Source organism: Cyprinodon tularosa, unplaced genomic scaffold, assembly GCF_016077235.1.
Source record: "Cyprinodon tularosa strain WSP-4 unplaced genomic scaffold, ASM1607723v1 ctg285, whole genome shotgun sequence".
In the NCBI taxonomy this organism is placed as follows: Eukaryota; Metazoa; Chordata; class Actinopteri; order Cyprinodontiformes; family Cyprinodontidae; genus Cyprinodon; species Cyprinodon tularosa.
The window spans coordinates 727,790-747,209 of record NW_024038991.1 but is presented as its reverse complement, the minus strand read 5'-3'; the positions used below and the strand labels follow the sequence as shown (position 1 = coordinate 747,209).

The window sequence follows — 19,420 nt, the reverse complement described above, 5'->3', positions numbered from 1 at the left end:
CTGTCGCCAAAAACTGCCATTTAAAATGCATCGGAACAAAGCATGAACATTTTAAACTTTATTTCTTCTCTTTTAATCATTCAAAACAAACAACAGCTCCCAATCAACAGGATCAGGAATACCTGAATAAAACATGGCCTAAATATAGCCTAAACTGAGCATTGAACGTCTTGAAAGTCCATTCGACTATGGATATGGGGAATGATTTCATATCTGAAACAAAAAACACACACAAAAAAAATTAACTAATTTCATATTTTATCACTAAATAGCTTAATACAGACATAATATTTAGTGATATGCAGCCTTATTCTAGCGTAGACTTCTTCAGCCACAGGACTACGACGAATAGGCACAGCATATAGAAATAAATAAGAAATAAATAACGCTAAATAAATTCTCTGCGGCAGTATAGGGGAATTAAAACCATTTCTTACCTCGAAATAGTCAGAAATACGTTTCTGCTGCCTATTGCTAGCCATGCCTAAACAAATGTGAGGTGGCGGAAGCGTCCGGAGGAGTAGCCTAGTTTTTTATGAAATATTAAAATAATGAATCATTAGTTTATATCTTATATACAGCCCATCATTTTAATCCCATATCAAACAAAGTCTTTTAAAAAATAAATACATAAATAATTTCATGTTTTTAAGTACAATATTATGTTACTCCACAGCCCCCCACCATGGGGGGCTGATGCTATGACGAGTCCCGTGCCACTGAAAATTGGTGAATTTTCCAGAAAGAATATGTGTTTTACACTTGTTTAAATGTTTAACAAATAAAAAGACTTTTTATAGGCTTAGTCCTTTGTAATTAACATTATAACTTTCCTTTTTGATAAAGCTTATAGTTAGAGTGGCACAGGTTATCCTGAGCTATCTCTATAGTTATGCTGCTATAGGCTTAGACTTCTGGAGGACATAGGGACCCCTATTTCATCATTTTGCTTTATTCTATCTCTATTCCTCCACTCTTCAGAATGTGTTAGTTCAATCTCTAGCATTATGCTCTCTCTGCCTTTTCTCATAGTGACTTCACCTCATCTGTACCTGTTTGGCTGTGATACCGCCCTGGAGAGAAATAGCAGCTATGCTGCTGCCATCAACACCTTTGTTTATAGATGTTGGAGATCGGCCTGTTTTTCCATTGTCCTTTTTCTCTGACTGTGACTGGCTGGATGTGCCCTCTTCATCCTCTGATATGGGAGTTGGCTCGGAGCTCGTCTGCCTGGCTGTGTGTTTCCTGGACGGGGCCGCCTTTTACAGTTCCTTTTTGTATCTCTGCCTCTGTCTCCTTGAAACCCAGTCGGCCTCGGCAGATGGCCGCTCACACTGAGCCTGGTTCTGCTGGAGGTTTCTTCCTGTTAAAATTGAGTTTTTCCTCTCCACTGTCGCTACAAGCATGCTTAATGTGAGGGATTGCATTTGATAGAATGATTCAATGCAATCAACTGGTTTTCCTTAGATAGAAAACTTAAAATTTTTGATCTGGTGAACTGTAAAGTGCCTTGAGATGACGTGTGTTGTGAATAAACAGAATTGAAAACTGAATTGAATCATGATGATGCACCGCTTCAAAAAACTATAACTTGATGAAACCGGTTTTCATTTGAATACGGGCCTTTAGGACCTTTCCCATGAATAAAACTCAAACTACACGTTTAATTAAATGCAATTAATGCCGATAAATGCGGGGAAAAAATGTAATAAAATCTATTAAAGAACCATTGAGGTGCAAACTACCAAAGAATTTGCTACTGTAGAAGAATTTTATAGAAGATCGGGTCGTCGGTTGTGCCTGACAGTCTGAATTGAGGGTTAAACCACCCATGTCGCATGTGGAATTTGATCACGTGACCAGACCTGATATAAACATGTATCACATGATTTCATGTTAGTTTGCAACATGGCGGCCTACGTACTGCTGCTGGTCGCTTTTCTGTCTGTCTTCAGCGGGGTTTTAAGTTTTCCTGTCGGTCAGGAGAACAGAGACACCAGCACCGCCTGCGGATACCAGGTCGTTCATTACGGTTCTAGTCTGATTTTACTGTTTGAAGAAGTTTTATTTCTGTGTTTTTAAACTAAATTAAGGCTGACGGACTATTTTCACTTTCACTCATTCCTTATGTGAGCTTTTAGTTTGGGACGTTAGTTAGCATGCCAGGTTTTATTCGTGTTTAACACTTTTGGTTCTTAACGCCTTTATGTTGATAAACTGTGTTTTATGTCTGCAGTCATGTCACGCCACCAAGCCTGGCATGCTGAATGTCCACCTGGTTCCCCACACACACGACGACGTGGGCTGGCTGAAGACTGTGGACCAGTACTTCTATGGAGGTCAGTCCACAATCAAACACATGCTCTGTCTCAACAATCCTGTCTTTTCTGCAAGGTTGAGAAAGACTTCCTTCCTTTGGTGGCCTTTTTTTCATTTCCAGACAGGAAAATCCAATTTGACCACATATATTAGTTTGAATATTGAACTTATTAATTCAGTATTTAACATTTAATTCAAGTTTATGTGTAGAGTACTGTTAAACATGTAAATTACGGAAGAGGATTAGGGCCACTCGGGGAAAAAAAAGAACCGATTTTTGAATATTATTTCCACTTATTATGAGAAAAAAGTCAGAATTCATACTTTTTTCTCAGTATTCTGACTTTAATCTCAGAATTACGACTTTAATCTCAGAATTCCGACTTTAATCGCAGAATTCCGACTTTAATCGCAGAATTCCGACTTTAATCTCACAATTATGACTTTTTCCCCATATTAAACTGAAATAAAATGTAAAAATCAGTTAACTTTTTTATTTTTTCAGTGGCCCTAATCCTCTTCTGTAGTAAATGGACCAAACTGCTGTTGTGAGTAAAAATTAAACACCGTTTACAATGGGTGAATGATACCATATCAGCCCAGTTAATGAATTAAAAAAGACAAACAAAAACTTTTTTATATACATTAAGCCAGATACAACTACTTGAGAGTAGATGGGCTTTAAGAAGAAGTTAAAAGCAGACAATGAACCTTTAACAGATGGATTTGATTCGGTTTAGGAGCTTCGATAGTTGAAGCACAGTCCCTCCTGAGTTTAAGCATAATTTTGAGTGACAATAATGATCAAAGTATTTTTATAGAGATGCAGCAGCTCAGAAAAGTATATGGGCATTTGTAAATTTCAAAGTAAACGAGGACACTATAAAATGTAAAAGCAGCCAGTGGAGGGAAGGTAAAACTGGAAATATGATCTATTTATTAGTGTTACCGATCCCTGGCTGTGCAGTATTGGCCGATATCATCTGTTTGAAATTGATGTGTGTATATATGAGGAACTGCATACTACTTGTAAGTAAAATAATTGCCATCATGGCTTTGTCCAGCTGCTGCCTACCTTTGGAAAGCAGGAAAAAGACTAATGCAAAGTGAATCCAGTAGAACTTTTTATTGCCTGCCTGGAATGGGTGACAATAGTTGAATAAACCTTTGGCTCTCAAAATGGTATCGGTGCTCTATTTGTTGGTACTCACCGATACCGATACCACCATGTTAGTGCTGGATCGGGGCCTTGTCCAATACTGGTGTTGGTATCGGTCCATAAATATATCAAGAAATTTAAAAACACACAGAATAAAAATATTTGCAGTTTAAGAATAATAGCTCCTTAGAATAATTTAAATTGACAATGCAGTAAAGAGTAGGGAATCGGTTGAGGTACTTCTGCTTGTTGTTAGTAGAAGTGTAGTACTTCTCTGTTATTTTTTCTTCCTGTTTCAAAGCATTGACTGGTTTTAAAATTCAGCAGTAAAATCATTCCTCTACTTTCTCTTAATTATTCTGTGTTTAAACTAGCGATGCACGATATTGGGATTTTGGGCGATATCCGATATGCCGATATTTTAAAACTCATGTAGCCCATAACCGATACCGATATCGATGTTAAAGCTGGACAAAAATAAGTAGTCATTGAAAATAGCAGTTTTGTTATGCATTTCTGACACTTTGAAAAATAATATTCTCAAATATATTTTCATATGCTGATATCAAATTGATTTTTAAAAACGCTGTATTGATCTCTTTTACTTTCAAAATCTCGTGAAATTTCATTGTTCTGTTACAAACTCGTGATATTTTGCTAATTTTTGTGAGATTTTGTTAGTAAAATAGATCAATACCGCGTCAATATATCAACATATGAAAATATGGCAAAATTTTGTGAATTTGCCGGGGATTTCGTAGCATAACGATGACATATAGCAATATTTCATTAGTAAAAGAGATTGATATGGTGTTTTTAAATAGCAATATATCAGCATATGAAGATATTGTGATATTTTAATGTATCAATATTTTTTCCCTCGTCTTTAGAAGTTTTTAAGTCTGTCAAAAAGAAGTTTTTGAGGAAGAAGAAGAAGTAGTATTTATTTTTTTTAGACTTTAGAAACTCAGAAGCTGATCAAATATCGGGTTAAATATCGGTGGGGTGGCCGATGTCCGATATTCAGTTTTAAGGCCAATACAGGCCGATACCGATGGGGGCCGATTATATCGTGCATCCCTAGTTTAAACATGTCTATCTAGGATGATGCTTAATGCTGATATGCTTCCATATTTAACATGTTCAGTCTTGATTGGACTGCTAAATCGCTAAATATTGCAAGCATAAAAAGGCTTTAAGAATGCAGAAATCTGTCAACACACAGGTTCAGGTTACTGTAGTGAAAATCTAAATATCCATAGTTCTACAGGAAATGACAGAAAACATAACAAATTTTATAGATCATGTCTTATCTCTATGCAGCTAAAAAAAATCATGACCTAATCATGGCTACATACAGTTTTAGCACTATTTGCACTATTTATGCATGTTTATAGCCTTAAATATATCTAACGCTGAATTCATTATTTCCTATATAAACAAAATCTGCAGTCAGATTTATATTTTAGAGTAAATCTTACTTATAGTGAGTGCAGCTGTTTTGATTGTTCTTGATTCTTCTCTTATCTTTGTGCCGTCGACATCTTTTACCATTCAAAACATGTTTTTATGGTTTTATTACAATTGCATGACAAGCTTGCATGTCTCATCACTTTTTAGTCTGGTTAGGGAGTTTATCTTTTCAGCAGAATACCTTTAGTAGATCTTCTTCAAGTTTGTTTTTTAAATGGATGATTCTCCAACTTCAGTCAAATTTCATGATATTTTTTCAGAAAATCATATTTTGATTAGTTATTCTTGATCACAATGTGTAAAAGAATCATCTAATTGTGGCTGTAATGAAAAATGTATAATGTATATAGAATATATAGTAATGGAAATGGCAATGTTTAGCATTTCTTTTAAAATTTCTAGACATTGGCATGCTAATCTGTTTTAGAGTTAGCATAAGATATACACAACATAAAACGGTATATTTCTCATTATTTGTACATTTTAAATAAATATAAGGTGTTGGGAAAACTCTTAACTTTCCATTAGCTCTCCTTTTACATGATGACTGATGTTTTTGCAAGTAGATAAAGGTTTGGGACAAAAGTAAAGTTACGTTTTGTGGTGGAAATGATCAAAAATAGATAAAATACTAATGTACTTTTAAGCTTATGTAAATTGTAATTTATGTATCCTGGCATTTTTAGTTAGTTTCTTATCTAGTAAGTGCAGCATGAATGGAAAAAAAAATGACGAAATGTGTATTTATTTTGCTTATTCCTGCTTGAAACACCATTTCATTGATAGTCGTATTTGCCTTTTCATTCGTTAAATAGGCGAGTTTTATAATGTTGATGCTGTATAAGAAGAGGTGAGAGATTGTTTGCCGTATGACGGGTTCCAAAGAATGAAGATGATTAGCTACTTATCAAAATATAAAATCTGGCTTTTATTAGAAGCGTAAATGAATGTTTGCTCTAAATGAGGTGGTTTTTCTAAGGTTGAGATGTTTTTTGTTTTCTTTTGTAGATCGTAACGATATCCAACATGCTGGCGTCCAGTACATTCTGGACTCTGTGGTGGATCAGCTGTTAAAGAACCCAGACAGACGGTTCATCTATGTAGAGACGGGCTTCTTCTACCGCTGGTGGAAGCAGCAGAGCTCCAGCATGCAGCAGACGGTCAAACAGCTGGTTAACGAAGGTACAGGACGCTGTGCTGGGACTGTGCATTAACCCCGGGAAGCGTTTGATTTCATTATGGCTGAACACTTTCCCCTCCAGGACGGCTGGAGTTTGTCAACGGTGGCTGGTGTATGAGCGATGAAGCCACCACACACTACAGCGCCGTCATCGACCAGATGACCATCGGACTGAGGTTTCTTAATGAAACCTTCGGGGTGTGTGGTCGTCCTCGCGTCGCCTGGCACATTGACCCCTTTGGCCACGCTCGCGAACACGCCTCCATGTTTGCACAGGTAGATCAATTTAAAACTTTTACAGAATGAAATTTGAATCAATATTTTATAAATGAGTGGCTATAAATAAATAAAATGAATTATAACTGTCGTAATTTTCAGACTAATAGCCTCACCTTAATATAAGCCGCAGAAGCTAAATTGCATGATTTGTACATATACAAGCCTCGTGGTAGAAGTCTGCTCCCGGAAGACCTCCACATTCCCGCGCGCACGGCTACCGTACTTGTGTGTTGAAGCAAATGTGACGTCAATATGGTGGATAGTAAAATCCATAGATTAAGGTATTACCCTAGTGGCCGTTAGCTGTAAAAGTCCATAGATGAGCCGCATTGTTATATAAGCCGCAAGGTCGAAAAATGGGAAAAAGTCGCGGTTTATAGTCCGAAAATTTCGGTATGTCCCTTCTTTAACCTAAACCAGTGTTTCCCAACTGGGAATATGTGTACCCCTAGTGGTCTGCGAGTGCATTGCAAGGGGTACACGAAAATATTTTATTTTTTAGGTAGTAAAACAGGATCCGTTTTGCTTTTGTGAGTAATTGAAAAATTAAACAAGCCTTAATCAACCAAAAAGTCAGTTTTTCATATGTTTGAGCTCAGCTTAAGCTTTGACACACATCAAAACCAGACAGGGGAACAGACTGGACGTAGAGAACAGCCTGGGATCAGCTGTTTTTCACACTGAGCTAGCTTGGTGAACAGTTTGTTTCCTCGACTCTACTCATTTAGGAAGACAGTTATGTATATGGAAGTTAAATGTGGCTCAGTGGGGAGAGGAATCCAAAAGCTGCAGGATCGATTTAAGCACCATAGTTAACCTACTAATCGGTGTATAAGTGTGTCTTTTTTGATGAGTGCGACTGGGTGAAGAAGTGGTCGTATTGTCTAGTCTAGTCTACTTACCATTGTGCCTTTCTAGAAATGCAGTAGACCTCCTGCAGAGAAAGATTTCCACTGTTAAAAAAAAAAATGCACAAATTAGATGTAATGGTTGCAGTGATCTGATCAAATACAATATTTGTTAACTCGTATTGTTCCTTTTTCTTCAAAGTTGTAAGATGTTATTTTGCTACCTGCATCAGGAAGGATCCCCATAGTGATCTGTTTTCGCATTACTGAAGAAGCCTCTAAATTATAATAACCAGGGTTTAACATTATGTTGGGTTTTTATTTCTTTGACTTTGGTTCCTTCTTTTTATTAAAAACACTTCAGAGGCTACAGAACATTTCCTGAGGTAGTTGAAGACCAGGATGGAGTGACTCTAATATCCAGAGAGCAGTGGAGCAGGGTTGGTGTCCGATCAGGAGAGAAGTGTGAACAGGTTTCTGAACCAAACCTATTAAAGATGTTCATGGTACTGGTTCTACGTCCATCTGCTCACCCCTGTCCTCGAAGCTGGATCTCACTCTCCACCTGTTTCATTGCACACTTTGGTTATTTCTGTGGCTTTGAGTTGTTTTTACGCCTCTTTTTATTTGTCGAGAATTTTAAATGGTCTCTGGTGATGCAGGGTTTTTGATGGGGAACTACACACTGGGGATGGTGTGGTGCACAGAGACATTCAAATCTTAAATAATGCCTTTAATCAGAGTTCGTCCCTGGAATCAATTATTGGGCCAGATATGTGCCTTTGCATTCAGAGCTCTGTTTGTCTGTGGTGTTCTAGATGGGATACGACGGCTTCTTCTTTGGTCGTCTGGACTACCAGGACCGGAATCGCAGAATGAAAGCAAAGGAACAGGAACTTCTATGGAGAGCCTCTGACAGCCTCACACCACCTATGGCCGACCTCTTCACTGGTTAAAATATATATACATAAATATCACTGCTTTAATTGGTAAACCTGCTGTTGTAGAATTTTAAAATGTCTTTTTTTTTCTTTTTCAAATTTAGGAATTCTGCCCAATGGATACAACCCTCCTGAGGGATTCTGCTGGGACCAGCTCTGCACTGATGAACCCATCAGAGATGACCCTGACCTTGAAGATTATAATGTGGACGATGTTGTTCAGCGCTTCCTTCAAGCAGCCAAGAGTCAGGTATGTCAAAATTTTTTAGAAGCTTTCAGCTGTTTTTCTCCCATTAGATAAGAAAGTAATGGTTCTGGTTTTGCTGCAAAGCAGATAAGATAAAGTGTGAATTTGGGTGAATTTCACACATTCAGCAAAATTGGACCATAATTAAACCCCCTTTTTTGTGCATATAAATAGAGAATTGAGACAGATTTAAAATGTAATCTTCCTTATAAACCTTGGTTCATAATCACTGTACTGTGTCGTCGTCGTCATCGCTTTCCTATTCATCCAGACCGTGTAAACCAACATGGCAGCCCCGTAACATTCAGGAAGTTTGCGGAGAGTCCGGTCACTAGATTGCGGTAATGTGGCTCCAATACAAACCTGTAATATGTAGAAAAAAGGGACACACACATTTTGAATATTAAACAGCCCTACTTACCCTCATATTTATTAAATAAACTTACAGTTTCAGAACGTGGGCGTAGGTTTGCATAGTGACCATAGGGACATGTCCCTACCAAAATTTTGGAAGGACCTATTTGTCCCTACCAATAATTGGATGTAAACAACATGTTTATAATTTACTATACAGCAGCCGCTTCTTTTCCTCTCGCAGCTTCTCTGCCTGGTAGCTGCAGCTGCCTGCTCTTTCCTGTCCCTTTCACATAGCAGCGCATCAACTGTGCTGCGCGGTTTAACTCTCTGATTATTCTGCCTTAAGTTCCGCCTTCTCTCTTTCTGATTGCGTGTTTTCTAGTCTGTATGTGCGCGCGCGCGGGTGCCTGGAGCGCGAAAAAAAAGACGCTAAAATAAATTAATATTGGGCTACGAAACTAGTCCAAATAAAAAAAAAATATTATCTACGCTAAAACAGGCGAAAGCTTCTGATTGGAGTTCTGTAAAGAAGCAGGAGAGAGTTTTTTGATTTGTGGAACTTGAGAAATGTAAGTTAACAACGTTAGGATTTCTTTTATTTTATCTTTTAATCAGATAGCCAAAGGCTCCTTAAAGAAGATCTTTTATGAAATGAAACCAGGTGAAACAGAAACGTTTAAACGTTTCCTTTGGAGGAGTTCTGGATGGAGAATATTGACAGACAAAAACTTTTTTTTTTTATATGTTTATATGTTTGCATATTTTTTACAATCTTGGTATAATTCCTGCTCTAAGTGGGTCGCTCTGTCGGCTAAAGGCACATTTTAGTGGCCCTATACTCCAGTTAACGATTAATCAATTACTAAATTAGTTCACGATTATTTAAATAATTTGTTAATATGATTAATTGTTTCAGCCATAGATAAAATACATGAAATTAGCTACACAGAGTAACTACAGCCCAGATGTACAACTTCTAATATTAATACTTTAAATGCTCAGTGTCAGTTCCTCTTATAGTTCCAGTGCACATGTAAATACAATACATTTATTTTCCGTCCCTTGAATGTATTATTTTGCATGATCCAGAGAGAGCATATTAGATACAAAAAATAAGAGTGGGTTTTACCTCTGCACAATTCTATATTTTCAGAAGAAAACACAGGATAAATCCACATATTATAGACTATATTTGGTTAAACAGACACTGTCTTAGTAGCAGGTAAATTTAAATGCAATCCTTTTCAAAGTGGAAAAAGTCCTAATTCCACATTCATCAGAGCCAGTTATGCTTTAAATATTGATAAACAGCATCTAGTGCATGTAGTGCTTATAAGATTTGTATTAATGTAGCAAGAAATGCTGCTGTTCTCTTTAAACAAAATGAGCCCTGAAGCTCCCATTAAGCATAAAAAAGAGCATAAATATTTTTGCAAAGGACCAATGAAACTGAAGAATAGTGTCCCTACCAAAGTTGAAATCAAACCTACGCCCTTGTTTGAAACTCAAAGTCTTGAATTTTAAAACAAAGATTAAACCTATTATAATAAAAGAATGACAATGTTTTATTAGAAATTATATTTAAAAATCTGAAAAGGCAAATATTCTAATTGTAACTAGAATCCACTGTTAGGGGCTATAGGCCCACAGATTTCAAACCAGAATATCTTTTTAAAAACAAACTTGGTTGCAGAGACAGTTTAAGGCAAGTTTGCAGCACCTCTTTAATAAAGCTTAAACCTGCTATGAATAGAAGAACCTCTTTACTGGAACCGATCTAATGATTTACCAAAAAATGTATTGTTTTTTTTTTTTTACTTTATCAGCAGATTTTCAAAACTCGCCTTTGCTTACCTATTTTTTTTTTTTTATTCATAATTTCCCTAAAGCATAATTTTTCTTTGTTTATCTTAGGCTTCAGTTTATAAGACCAATCACATCATTATGACCATGGGCTCAGACTTTCAATATGAGAACGCCAATCTGTGGTATAAAAACCTGGACAAGCTGATCCGTTACGTCAACGGGCGGCAGGCCAACGGGAGCAATGTCAACGTTCTCTATTCGACTCCATCCTGCTACCTGCAGGAGCTGCACCGAGCAAACCTCACTTGGTGAATTTATCTCAGAAATAAACCTTGTGGAGGAAGAATTTGAAGCCTGTTGACTGTAAATCTAAACAATCACATTCCTCCTCTTTAACCAGGTCTTTGAAGACGGATGATTTCTTTCCCTATGCGGACAATGCTCATAACTTTTGGACAGGATATTTCACAAGCAGACCAGCACTGAAACGTTACGAACGGATCAGCAACAGCAACCTGCAGGTAACTCACACTCATTGGTTTCTTTTGTAGAAAATCTTGGAAAGATTTGAGGCATTTATGAAGTGTTCAAAAACCTGTATGTGTACCTACCAAAACTTACTACTGTAATTACTTTTAACAGTCTTGTAATCAACTGGAGGTTCTGGGTGGTCCTGTTTCCAGAAAGGGGCAGTTTGGACGGGGCGACAGCGAGACTTTGAGTGGGTTGTTTTTTTTTTGTTTTTAAAGTAATGTATCAGTCTTACTATTATGTGTCTTTTACAGTAGAGTCTTTCCAATGTCTGGAATGGGCTCTACTGATTTCAGAACCTCTAGGTTACCCTTATATTGGGTCTTCAAAAATATATAAGTCTAATATTTTCTATTATATTCTATATTGCACAAGCTGCCAAATTAAAAACTTTCTAATGTCGGCTTGTCTTTCAATTAAAAATTATTGTAAAATTTAAAATTACAGCTTGGTAGTGTTCTATCAGCGTGACGTTTGCCTGCAGCTAACCTACCGATTCATTCTTCCATCATATCTGTAACCTGACGGGGTTCCTGGTATGCTTCGAAACATTTCAGAGACTGCAGTGTTTTGTCGAGCTTGTCTGCTCTGTCCTTTTGGAAGCACAACAACATTAAATACCATTTCCATTCTTCAGGCTCCAACATTTCCTCATCTGGCTCTCAATAGTGTCTAGTTCTTGTAGCAATTTGAATATTGTTATATTGTTTGTTTGTTTTTTTTAAATGAATAAATCTCTCCTTATGGTTTCCAGACTACTGTCTGACAGCAACTGTTCTTGCATTGATTTACAGGGAGAGCCATGGCTGTGGCTCAGCATCATGATGCAGTGTCAGGAACAGAGAAGCAGCACGTTGCTAATGACTACGCCAAGAGGCTAGCCAAAGGCTGGCAACACTGCCAGGTACTCAACAGACATAATCATACTTCCCCTACTTCCTTCCTGTATAAAACACTCCGTTTCATTGTGTTATTGTATATGGTTATTCATCATGCTGATTATGATCTAAAACAAGTACTTTTCCTGCTGCAACATGATTGTCTGCTCCAATTGACAGGTTTTGGTCAGTAACAGTTTGGCTTCCCTCACTGGATCCTTGGCTGAAAGAATCTACTGTGATAACCTCAACATCAGTGTGTGTCCTCTAACTGAATCCAGTAAAAAGGTGAACATACAGACGATAACATTTGTTATTAAATAACCTCCGTTAATACATTTAAACTCTTCTGTAATAATCATGTAATTATTATTATTAGCTGAGTGTTTTTGTTTGCCCCTTTCATTCAGTTCTCAGTCAGTGTGTACAACCTTCTGGGGCGGACTGTTAATTGGCCCGTCAGGCTGCCGGTCAATGGAACAGCATACAGCATTACTGATGCTCAAGGAAAAGCTGTGGACTGTCAGGTTTGGATATACATCCACCTATACATACCAATCTATATCTCACTTATTACTTTAAAGGTATTGTGGAGGATTTTCACGAATTTTTGAAAAGGCCCGCCCTCTCCACTTAAAAAAAATATAAAAAATTGCACATGTACAACCCTGTACCTGCTCTTTAGAGGAAACGCCTATTAAACGCCTAAGAGAGCATGCAGGAGCCCATTTCTCCTCATGCACGCTTTGTTTAAAAGTTGCTGTTTGCATCATTCATACAAGCTTACTTTCCAAAAGAAGATTTGCTTTTTTTCCACTATGTCAGACTCACCACCGGTAAGTGAAAATGGGGAGGAGCACGTAGGACGGCCTTACGTAAACGTATCACTAGAATGATTGACTATTAGGAGGACCACTTATTTTGAAAATCCATGCAGAAAAAGAACATCCTCCACTATACCTTTAAATCTTTGCTAGAGGAGTAATAAATACACCTAGATGATTTCGAGGAGAATCTGAGTAACCTTATTACTGTTTCTGTGTTTTAAAGGTGCTTCCAGTGTCTGAAGCCACTCAGGAAGTAAGGAGGAATCAGGGCTTTGCCCGCAATGAGCTGGTGTTCCAGGTTCAAGCTCCTCCTCTTGGTTTCAGCACCTATACCATTTCCCTGCTAAAGGATAGACCATCTTCATCTTTACCTCGGCCTGCTGCCCCCAGTGTCATCCAAAATAAGGTATACGCCATCAACCTCTGTATGGAGGAAATTATATCAGCTCAGTAAGGAACTGACTCTGACATGAGCATAATGAAGCCAAAAATGAATTGTTCCTAATTAATATAATCTTTGTTTTACAGTTCCTGCAGGTGACCTTTGACCCTCAAACCGGCCTCTTGACTGGTCTTAGCAACCTTGAAACCAAACAGACAATAAAGCTCACACAGAATTTCTACTGGTTAGTGTCTCCTCATTAAACGTAAACCTGGAACAGGTTTAAACGAGTTTTGTTGTCCTTTTACCTCTAAATGATTCACGTTTTTGTGCATGCGGGGTATTTAAGGTATAATGCCAGTGACGGCAACAACTATGAGAGCCGGCAGACCTCTGGAGCGTACATCTTCAGACCGAACTCCTCCACCCCTGTCATGGTGGCCAGCAAGGCTAAAGTGGAGAGCTTTCAGGTAGAGTGAGCAGCATCCCACTTAATCGGATTAACTTGATCATCTGAAACTTCAGTCTTTTCTTCTAAGTTTGACCAAATAAATCAGTTTAGTTTCTTGGTAAATCAGATTATAAAGTGTTTTAAGACACTTACTGTGTCTGAAATGGACCCGTAGTAAAGTTTTCATGTTCTGTCCACAGAACTCAGTGGTGCAGGAGGTCCGGCAGTGGTTCGCTCCATGGGTGTCCCAGGTGGTTCGTCTTTATGCTGATAGCAGAGCTGTGGAACTGGAGTGGACAGTAGGACCCGTGCCAGTAAAGTAAGTATTAACCTTACTGTTGGTGGCGCCAGTGTAGGGTTGTCAAAAGTATCGATACTCAAAAAAGTATCGATACTGAAACGTTGTATCCGGATTCAATACTGGTTTTTAAAAGTATCTATACAGTGCTACCACCAGTGGCACCTAAGCAGTCATTCATCTAAAGTGCAGAATAGAGGAAAATGCACTTTCTGAACACTGTGTGATTGAATAATTCTGTGCACTTTTCAGTTTCAGACTTTTTTTTTTGTAAGAGGTGCAGCTGCTGAGAATAATTTTTGTTTCTTAACCGGTTTGGCTAGTGTCATTGTTATGTGTGCAAAGCATAGCCAAAGAAGGAAAACTTAATTTTAATTTTATACGTTTTTTTTATCAAGCTTGCTTAATATTGTGCACAGCATACAACCTTTATTGTATTTATTTATTGTATTTTATTTATTAATGAAAATATTTCTGTAGAATTTTGGAGTCTTTGTTTTTATCCTTGTGGTATCGAAAATGGTATCGAGTATAGAATATTTTCCTTAGTATCAGTATCGACTTGAAAAGTTTAGTATCGTGACAACCCTACGCCAGTGTAGGGCAGCCTCGCTTCTGTCAGTGAACCTCAGGGCAGCTGTGGCCACAATGTCATTTACCAACCTCCAAAAAGCAAATACTTGTGAGTTAGGAAACATATCTGTAAAGTTAAGCTGTTTCAAATGTGTTGTTCATGTCTCCTGCATGAACATATATATATTTTTTCATCATCTACTCTCCATCTGTTAGTGACAGACAGGGGAAGGAGGTCATCACCCGCCTGGACACCAGTATTAAAACCTCAGAGTTTTTCTACACTGATTCCAACGGCAGAGAAGTCCTACAGAGAAAGTAAGGAGAGATCAAAATCTTTTGGAACAACTAGTGAGGAAAAGCTAAAACGGTAGTTCTGTTGTATTATTCTGATTTTGTTTCCAACAGGAAAGACTTCCGTCCTACATGGCAGCTGAAGCAGACTGAGCCCATAGCTGGAAATTACTACCCCATCAACTCTCGTGCCTTTATTAAGGTCCTATTTTTTTTTCTTCTTTTTCCCAATAGTTTTGTCGTTTTTTTTTTTTTTGTATTAAATGTTCTGCATTTCTACTAAAAGTTTGCTATATGTGTATTTTTAGGATGACGTGAACCAACTCACAGTGGTGACGGATCGGTCACAGGGAGGAGGGAGCATAAACAATGGATCTCTGGAGATTATGGTAAGACATTTGCATTTTATTCCTTGGAAAAAATGAAAAGGGTTATTTTTGTTGAAAACAAACAATAGAGATGAGCGTGACAGATGAGGTGTCAAAGTGTTTTATTTTAATTTTTTTCTATTATCACACATCTAGGTGTATCTAAAACACACCTTTTATTGGTCTAAACCCTGAATATATGCTGCCGCCACTCTCAGTAAAACCCAATTTTTAACATGGAAGTGATTAATTAACTTAACCAGTTTAATTGCTTCATATTTTTATTTTAGATATTTTCTGTAGTCATACTTTAGATGTGGTTAGTAGCCCGAGTTCAGAGAAGCTTTCTGTGCATTTATTTTTTAATCTATTTGCTTAAATATTATAAAGGAAACTGCCTGGAAAATTAACAATGGTCTACTGCAAAATTAATGTAGATGACTTTTTGCTGCAGTGAATATATATATATATTTTTTTTTATCTTATAATAAATATTTTTTTTTTTACTTTTTTACAATCTTTACTTACAATTCTATCCAGCCTTGTTGTATCAGTGTTGGAATAGATCTCTTCCTCCTCCTCGCATATATTTGATTTGACAAAAAGAAATGCTATGTTTCATGAAAAAAACTAACCTCTCTCTCCAGCTCCACCGCCGGCTGCTGTACGACGATTACCGTGGGGTTGGTGAAGCTCTCGATGAGAGCTCTGAAATATATCCACACGGACTGATGGTTCGTGGTCGCCTTCTCCTCTCCCTGGAGCCTCCTGCCAGCGCTGCAGACATTCACCGTCCCCTGGCCCAGGAGGATGTATCACAGCCGCTGCTGTCATTTACTGACGGAAGCCTGAGCCCTAGCTCTCGACTGGAGGTAAACAGGCGGCGCAGGGCTATTTATTCTAAACTGATCTCAGCTTCTCTCTTTGCTGTCGCCTCTGTTACACATTTATCCAATCTTCATATTGTGTATACAGATGAGGTGTTAGCTGTTCAGTTCAATACTGAATGAACCAAATTGTTTAAAAGGACATAAAAATGTGATTAGAAATTTCTACTGTTAGTTTTCAGGTCTTCAGGCTTCACTCCCCCCGGCTGTCCATCTGCTGACTCTGAGCCAATGGGATGAGGACTCGGTCCTGCTGAGGCTGGAGCATCAGTTCCAGAGCTGGGAGAGCAAAGTGAACTCTCAACCCGTCACAGTCAACCTTCAGGTCAGATTTAATTAAAAATGAAAAACCTTCTAGAAAATATCTTATTAATCATTTCTGAAGTATTTTATTGTGTTACAATTAATTTTGAAAATAGTGAGCTGGTAGTACGTTTCATAAGTAGCTGGTTCAGTGGGGAAAAAAAAAAAATCTGAATGTATATTTACATTTTTATTGCTGGTTCTTTTTTTTTGTGCAGAAGCTGTTCTCTAGTCTGGATGTTCTGGGTTTTTCTGAGCTGAACCTTTCAGCCAATCAGTGGAAAGATCAGATGAGCCGCTTCGATTGGACTCCTGAGAAAGGTACAGGACACTCAAACCTAGTGTGGGCTAGGCTGGGAGTATGTTGGCACGATATTGAAGCCCCTTTCCGTTGGCTCTTCCTAAACCGGCTCCACCACACTCGGCTCATTTTAAGAGTTTCAATGACTGATTTGATGGAGCAGAGCTTAACAATTTCCCAATTTGAATCAGTGTGATCAGCTGATTGTTTGGAGAAAAGGTGGAAAGAGTTGGCCTTGTTTTAGTATTTTCACCTTTTGGTTTTATGCCACTTTGTTTTAAAGGGCTTTATAAATAAAGTTGAGCTGAGGTAGTGGAGCAATTGAAAATCCATGGAGTTTACTGCACACTTAAGAAACTGTGGGGGGGAAAAAAGCTACAAATGTGTTATAAACTGCAGTGGCCTTTGTGAGTCGAGCTCGGACATTGGTTCAAAGGTCATATTACAATCTTAAGGTGTCTAATAAGGTTTATGAAAGAAAAAACTAATTTAACCATTTATAAAATAAGTTACCGTACCTGTTTAAAAAAAACAAGAAAACATGAAAAAAGATGAACCTGATGAGCTTTTTTGTAAAACAACATACATGAGTTAATCACTCTCAAAATCAGGTGTTCAGACGTACCTACCTTTCTCGAGAAGTGCACAAAACAAAGCCGCCATGAAACGGCTCATGAAGTAATCCATATTAAAAAAAGAAAGCATCTCTGGAGACTTGATAGGTTCAGAGTGAAGAAATAAAGAAAAAGGGGTGTTTGTAAATATACGTAGCCAGGTTTTCTGCAGCTTGCATCATCGAACTTATCATTTAGTTAATCAGTGAAAGGGATTCAAACTATAATTAATCTTTAAACCATCCAGTCAGTTTCCTAGACTTCACTTGCTGATAATTATGGGCACTTTTAGCGTAGTTTGGTGTGAAAGGCTACTTTCAATAAGCTAACATCACATATCGGTACCGAACTAAGGTTGGATATTTTTAGTTAATACCAGTTCCTTTCTGTAGAAAAATGTTTAACGAGTTTTGCATTAGAAATATTGGAATTTAATAGCTGACCTAGAGTTGTCATGCAGTTTGAAGCTTACTGTATATTTTAAGAAAACAAACGATGTGAGACAAAGTAGTTCTGGCTTAATTTAAATTGTCCTAATGTCACATTTTAAAAGGTGCACTGCAGGAACCTATTCAAATTTCGTCTGTTTCGTCTTCATAATTTACTCACCAAACTAGATTTTGTCACAAAAAGTTTTCAGCAGTATTAAATCATTCTGTATTTATAAAGCACACGACTGTCACAACAATCGGCTGTGCTATTTTAATTCTTCAATGCTGAGAACTGCTGCCTCATTACAATCAGTACTGCGCAGAAAAATTCCCTCCAGGTAGCAATTAAACTGATATGAGCCATCAATTAGCATTATACAGCAGGGTGATTTTAAAGAAATTGTTTTCTGTTTAGGGAGGGAACTTTGGTTCAGCTGGTTTATTCGATGCTAAAAAACATGAAGCAGATTTTCCAAGATGTGCTTTTTTTATTTATATATATATATAATTTTCTCCGAACAGTCATTTGTTTGTTTTTTAACTAAGCTGCATCTGTTTTCACAGAAGAGAAGCCACTGCTGAAGACATTTGCGAATCCTTCTGTATGGGAGGTCACCCTGAGGCCCATGGAGATCCGAACCTTCTTGCTCAGGGTCAAGTCTAAGTAACTGATCATGTGCATCAACCTGAGTTAAAATTCCATCTGCCTTTGTCTCAAACAGGGGGCTCCTTAAATACCACTAAATTTACAGAAAAGGGAGTTTTCTTAGTAAATAAGTTGCCTTCATACATCTTGTTTTACTTTTTCACCAGTTACAGTAACTTGCAAAAAAATCATTGCCACTCTTATTGATCACATTGATTGTTTTTCATAGATCAGCTGCCTCACATAGACATATATCAAAGTCTGAATAAAAAAATAAATAAAAAAATCTGTACCATACTATTGGTTCACTCACATCTGTAAATCTGTAAACAGCAGAGCTTTTTATTAGAGCTCAATGTAGCCCTATGAGCCACAGAAAAACAATTCCCAGAGATACAAGCCATGGTGCCTTTCATTAAAGCTGCTCCTCGCCATCATTAGTCAAGTTTTCGTATTTTGGCAGCAAATTCTTATCAGAATAACATTTCGTGAAACTGCTGTTATCCTCCTTTCAGAAGACCTATTGCACAAATTTAGCTTGGTCGATTTGCAGGATGCAGAAATAAAGGATATTGGATGTTTTAAGGGAACTCGAATATAGAGATTAGACTGTTTATTCAAATGGTCTTAAGTATTTTAATAGAGAAAGGCAACAAGTCAAATCAAGATAAATTGGTAACCTAAAGCAATCTTTCTGTAATAGAGGGTTTGTCCTTCTACTGCCACCTTGTGGTAGCAACAATACTTTGCCATTCCAGTATCTCCACTATGAATGACACTGATCATCACTAGTACTGACAGATATAGCCTGATAAATGTATGTCTAAAAGAACCTATAAACATTTTGAAACTTTCCAACTGAATGTCTTTCCATGAGATGTGGATCAGGTGCACCACTTCAACCTTTTGTATTTAGAACAGCAAATAACGCATAAACGCTGAAAGTCGGGAGGGAAAAAATGTTACAGGGTTGCTAAAACATTTCTTGATGCACGTTGCTAGAATTTTCTGTTGATCTTTTTAGAAA

The 19,420-nt window shown here is 37.6% G+C and overlaps 1 protein-coding gene across 2 annotated transcripts; it reads left to right on the top strand.

Moving 5' to 3' along the window:
- The first annotated feature begins 1,864 nt into the window (after positions 1–1,864).
- man2b1 (mannosidase, alpha, class 2B, member 1) lies at positions 1,865–19,344 on the top strand. Of its 2 annotated transcripts, none has more exons than XM_038290618.1 (23): positions 1,865–2,019; positions 2,237–2,339; positions 5,960–6,133; positions 6,214–6,407; positions 8,077–8,209; positions 8,304–8,449; positions 10,718–10,917; positions 11,010–11,130; positions 11,252–11,330; positions 11,935–12,044; positions 12,199–12,306; positions 12,429–12,545; positions 13,069–13,251; positions 13,374–13,471; positions 13,577–13,697; positions 13,879–13,997; positions 14,766–14,867; positions 14,958–15,045; positions 15,152–15,232; positions 15,859–16,083; positions 16,274–16,423; positions 16,620–16,722; positions 18,312–19,344. In XM_038290618.1, the coding sequence occupies exons 1-23, from the start codon at positions 1,894–1,896 to the stop codon at positions 18,413–18,415; spliced, it is 2,985 nt and encodes a 994-aa protein (XP_038146546.1). In that variant the 5' UTR covers positions 1,865–1,893; the 3' UTR covers positions 18,416–19,344. The 2 variants fall into 2 exon arrangements, with proteins under 2 accessions (XP_038146546.1, XP_038146545.1); XM_038290617.1 differs by lacking the exon at positions 18,312–19,344 and adding an exon at positions 16,955–17,030 and having other exon boundaries at positions 16,620–16,801.
- Positions 19,345–19,420: the final 76 nt, after the last annotated feature.

What these genes read in the sequence shown, in the direction of transcription:
- man2b1 (XM_038290617.1), top strand. Translation starts at nt 1,894, where the DNA reads ATGTTAGTTTGCAACATGGCGGCCTACGTACTGCTGCTGGTCGCTTTT. An exon ending in GGGCGACAGCGAGACTTTGA is followed by an intron (nt 11,331 to 11,934) that starts GTGGGTTGTTTT and finishes ATTGATTTACAG; the next exon opens with GGAGAGCCATGGCTGTGGCT. An exon ending in CTAAAGTGGAGAGCTTTCAG is followed by an intron (nt 13,698 to 13,878) that starts GTAGAGTGAGCA and finishes TTCTGTCCACAG; the next exon opens with AACTCAGTGGTGCAGGAGGT.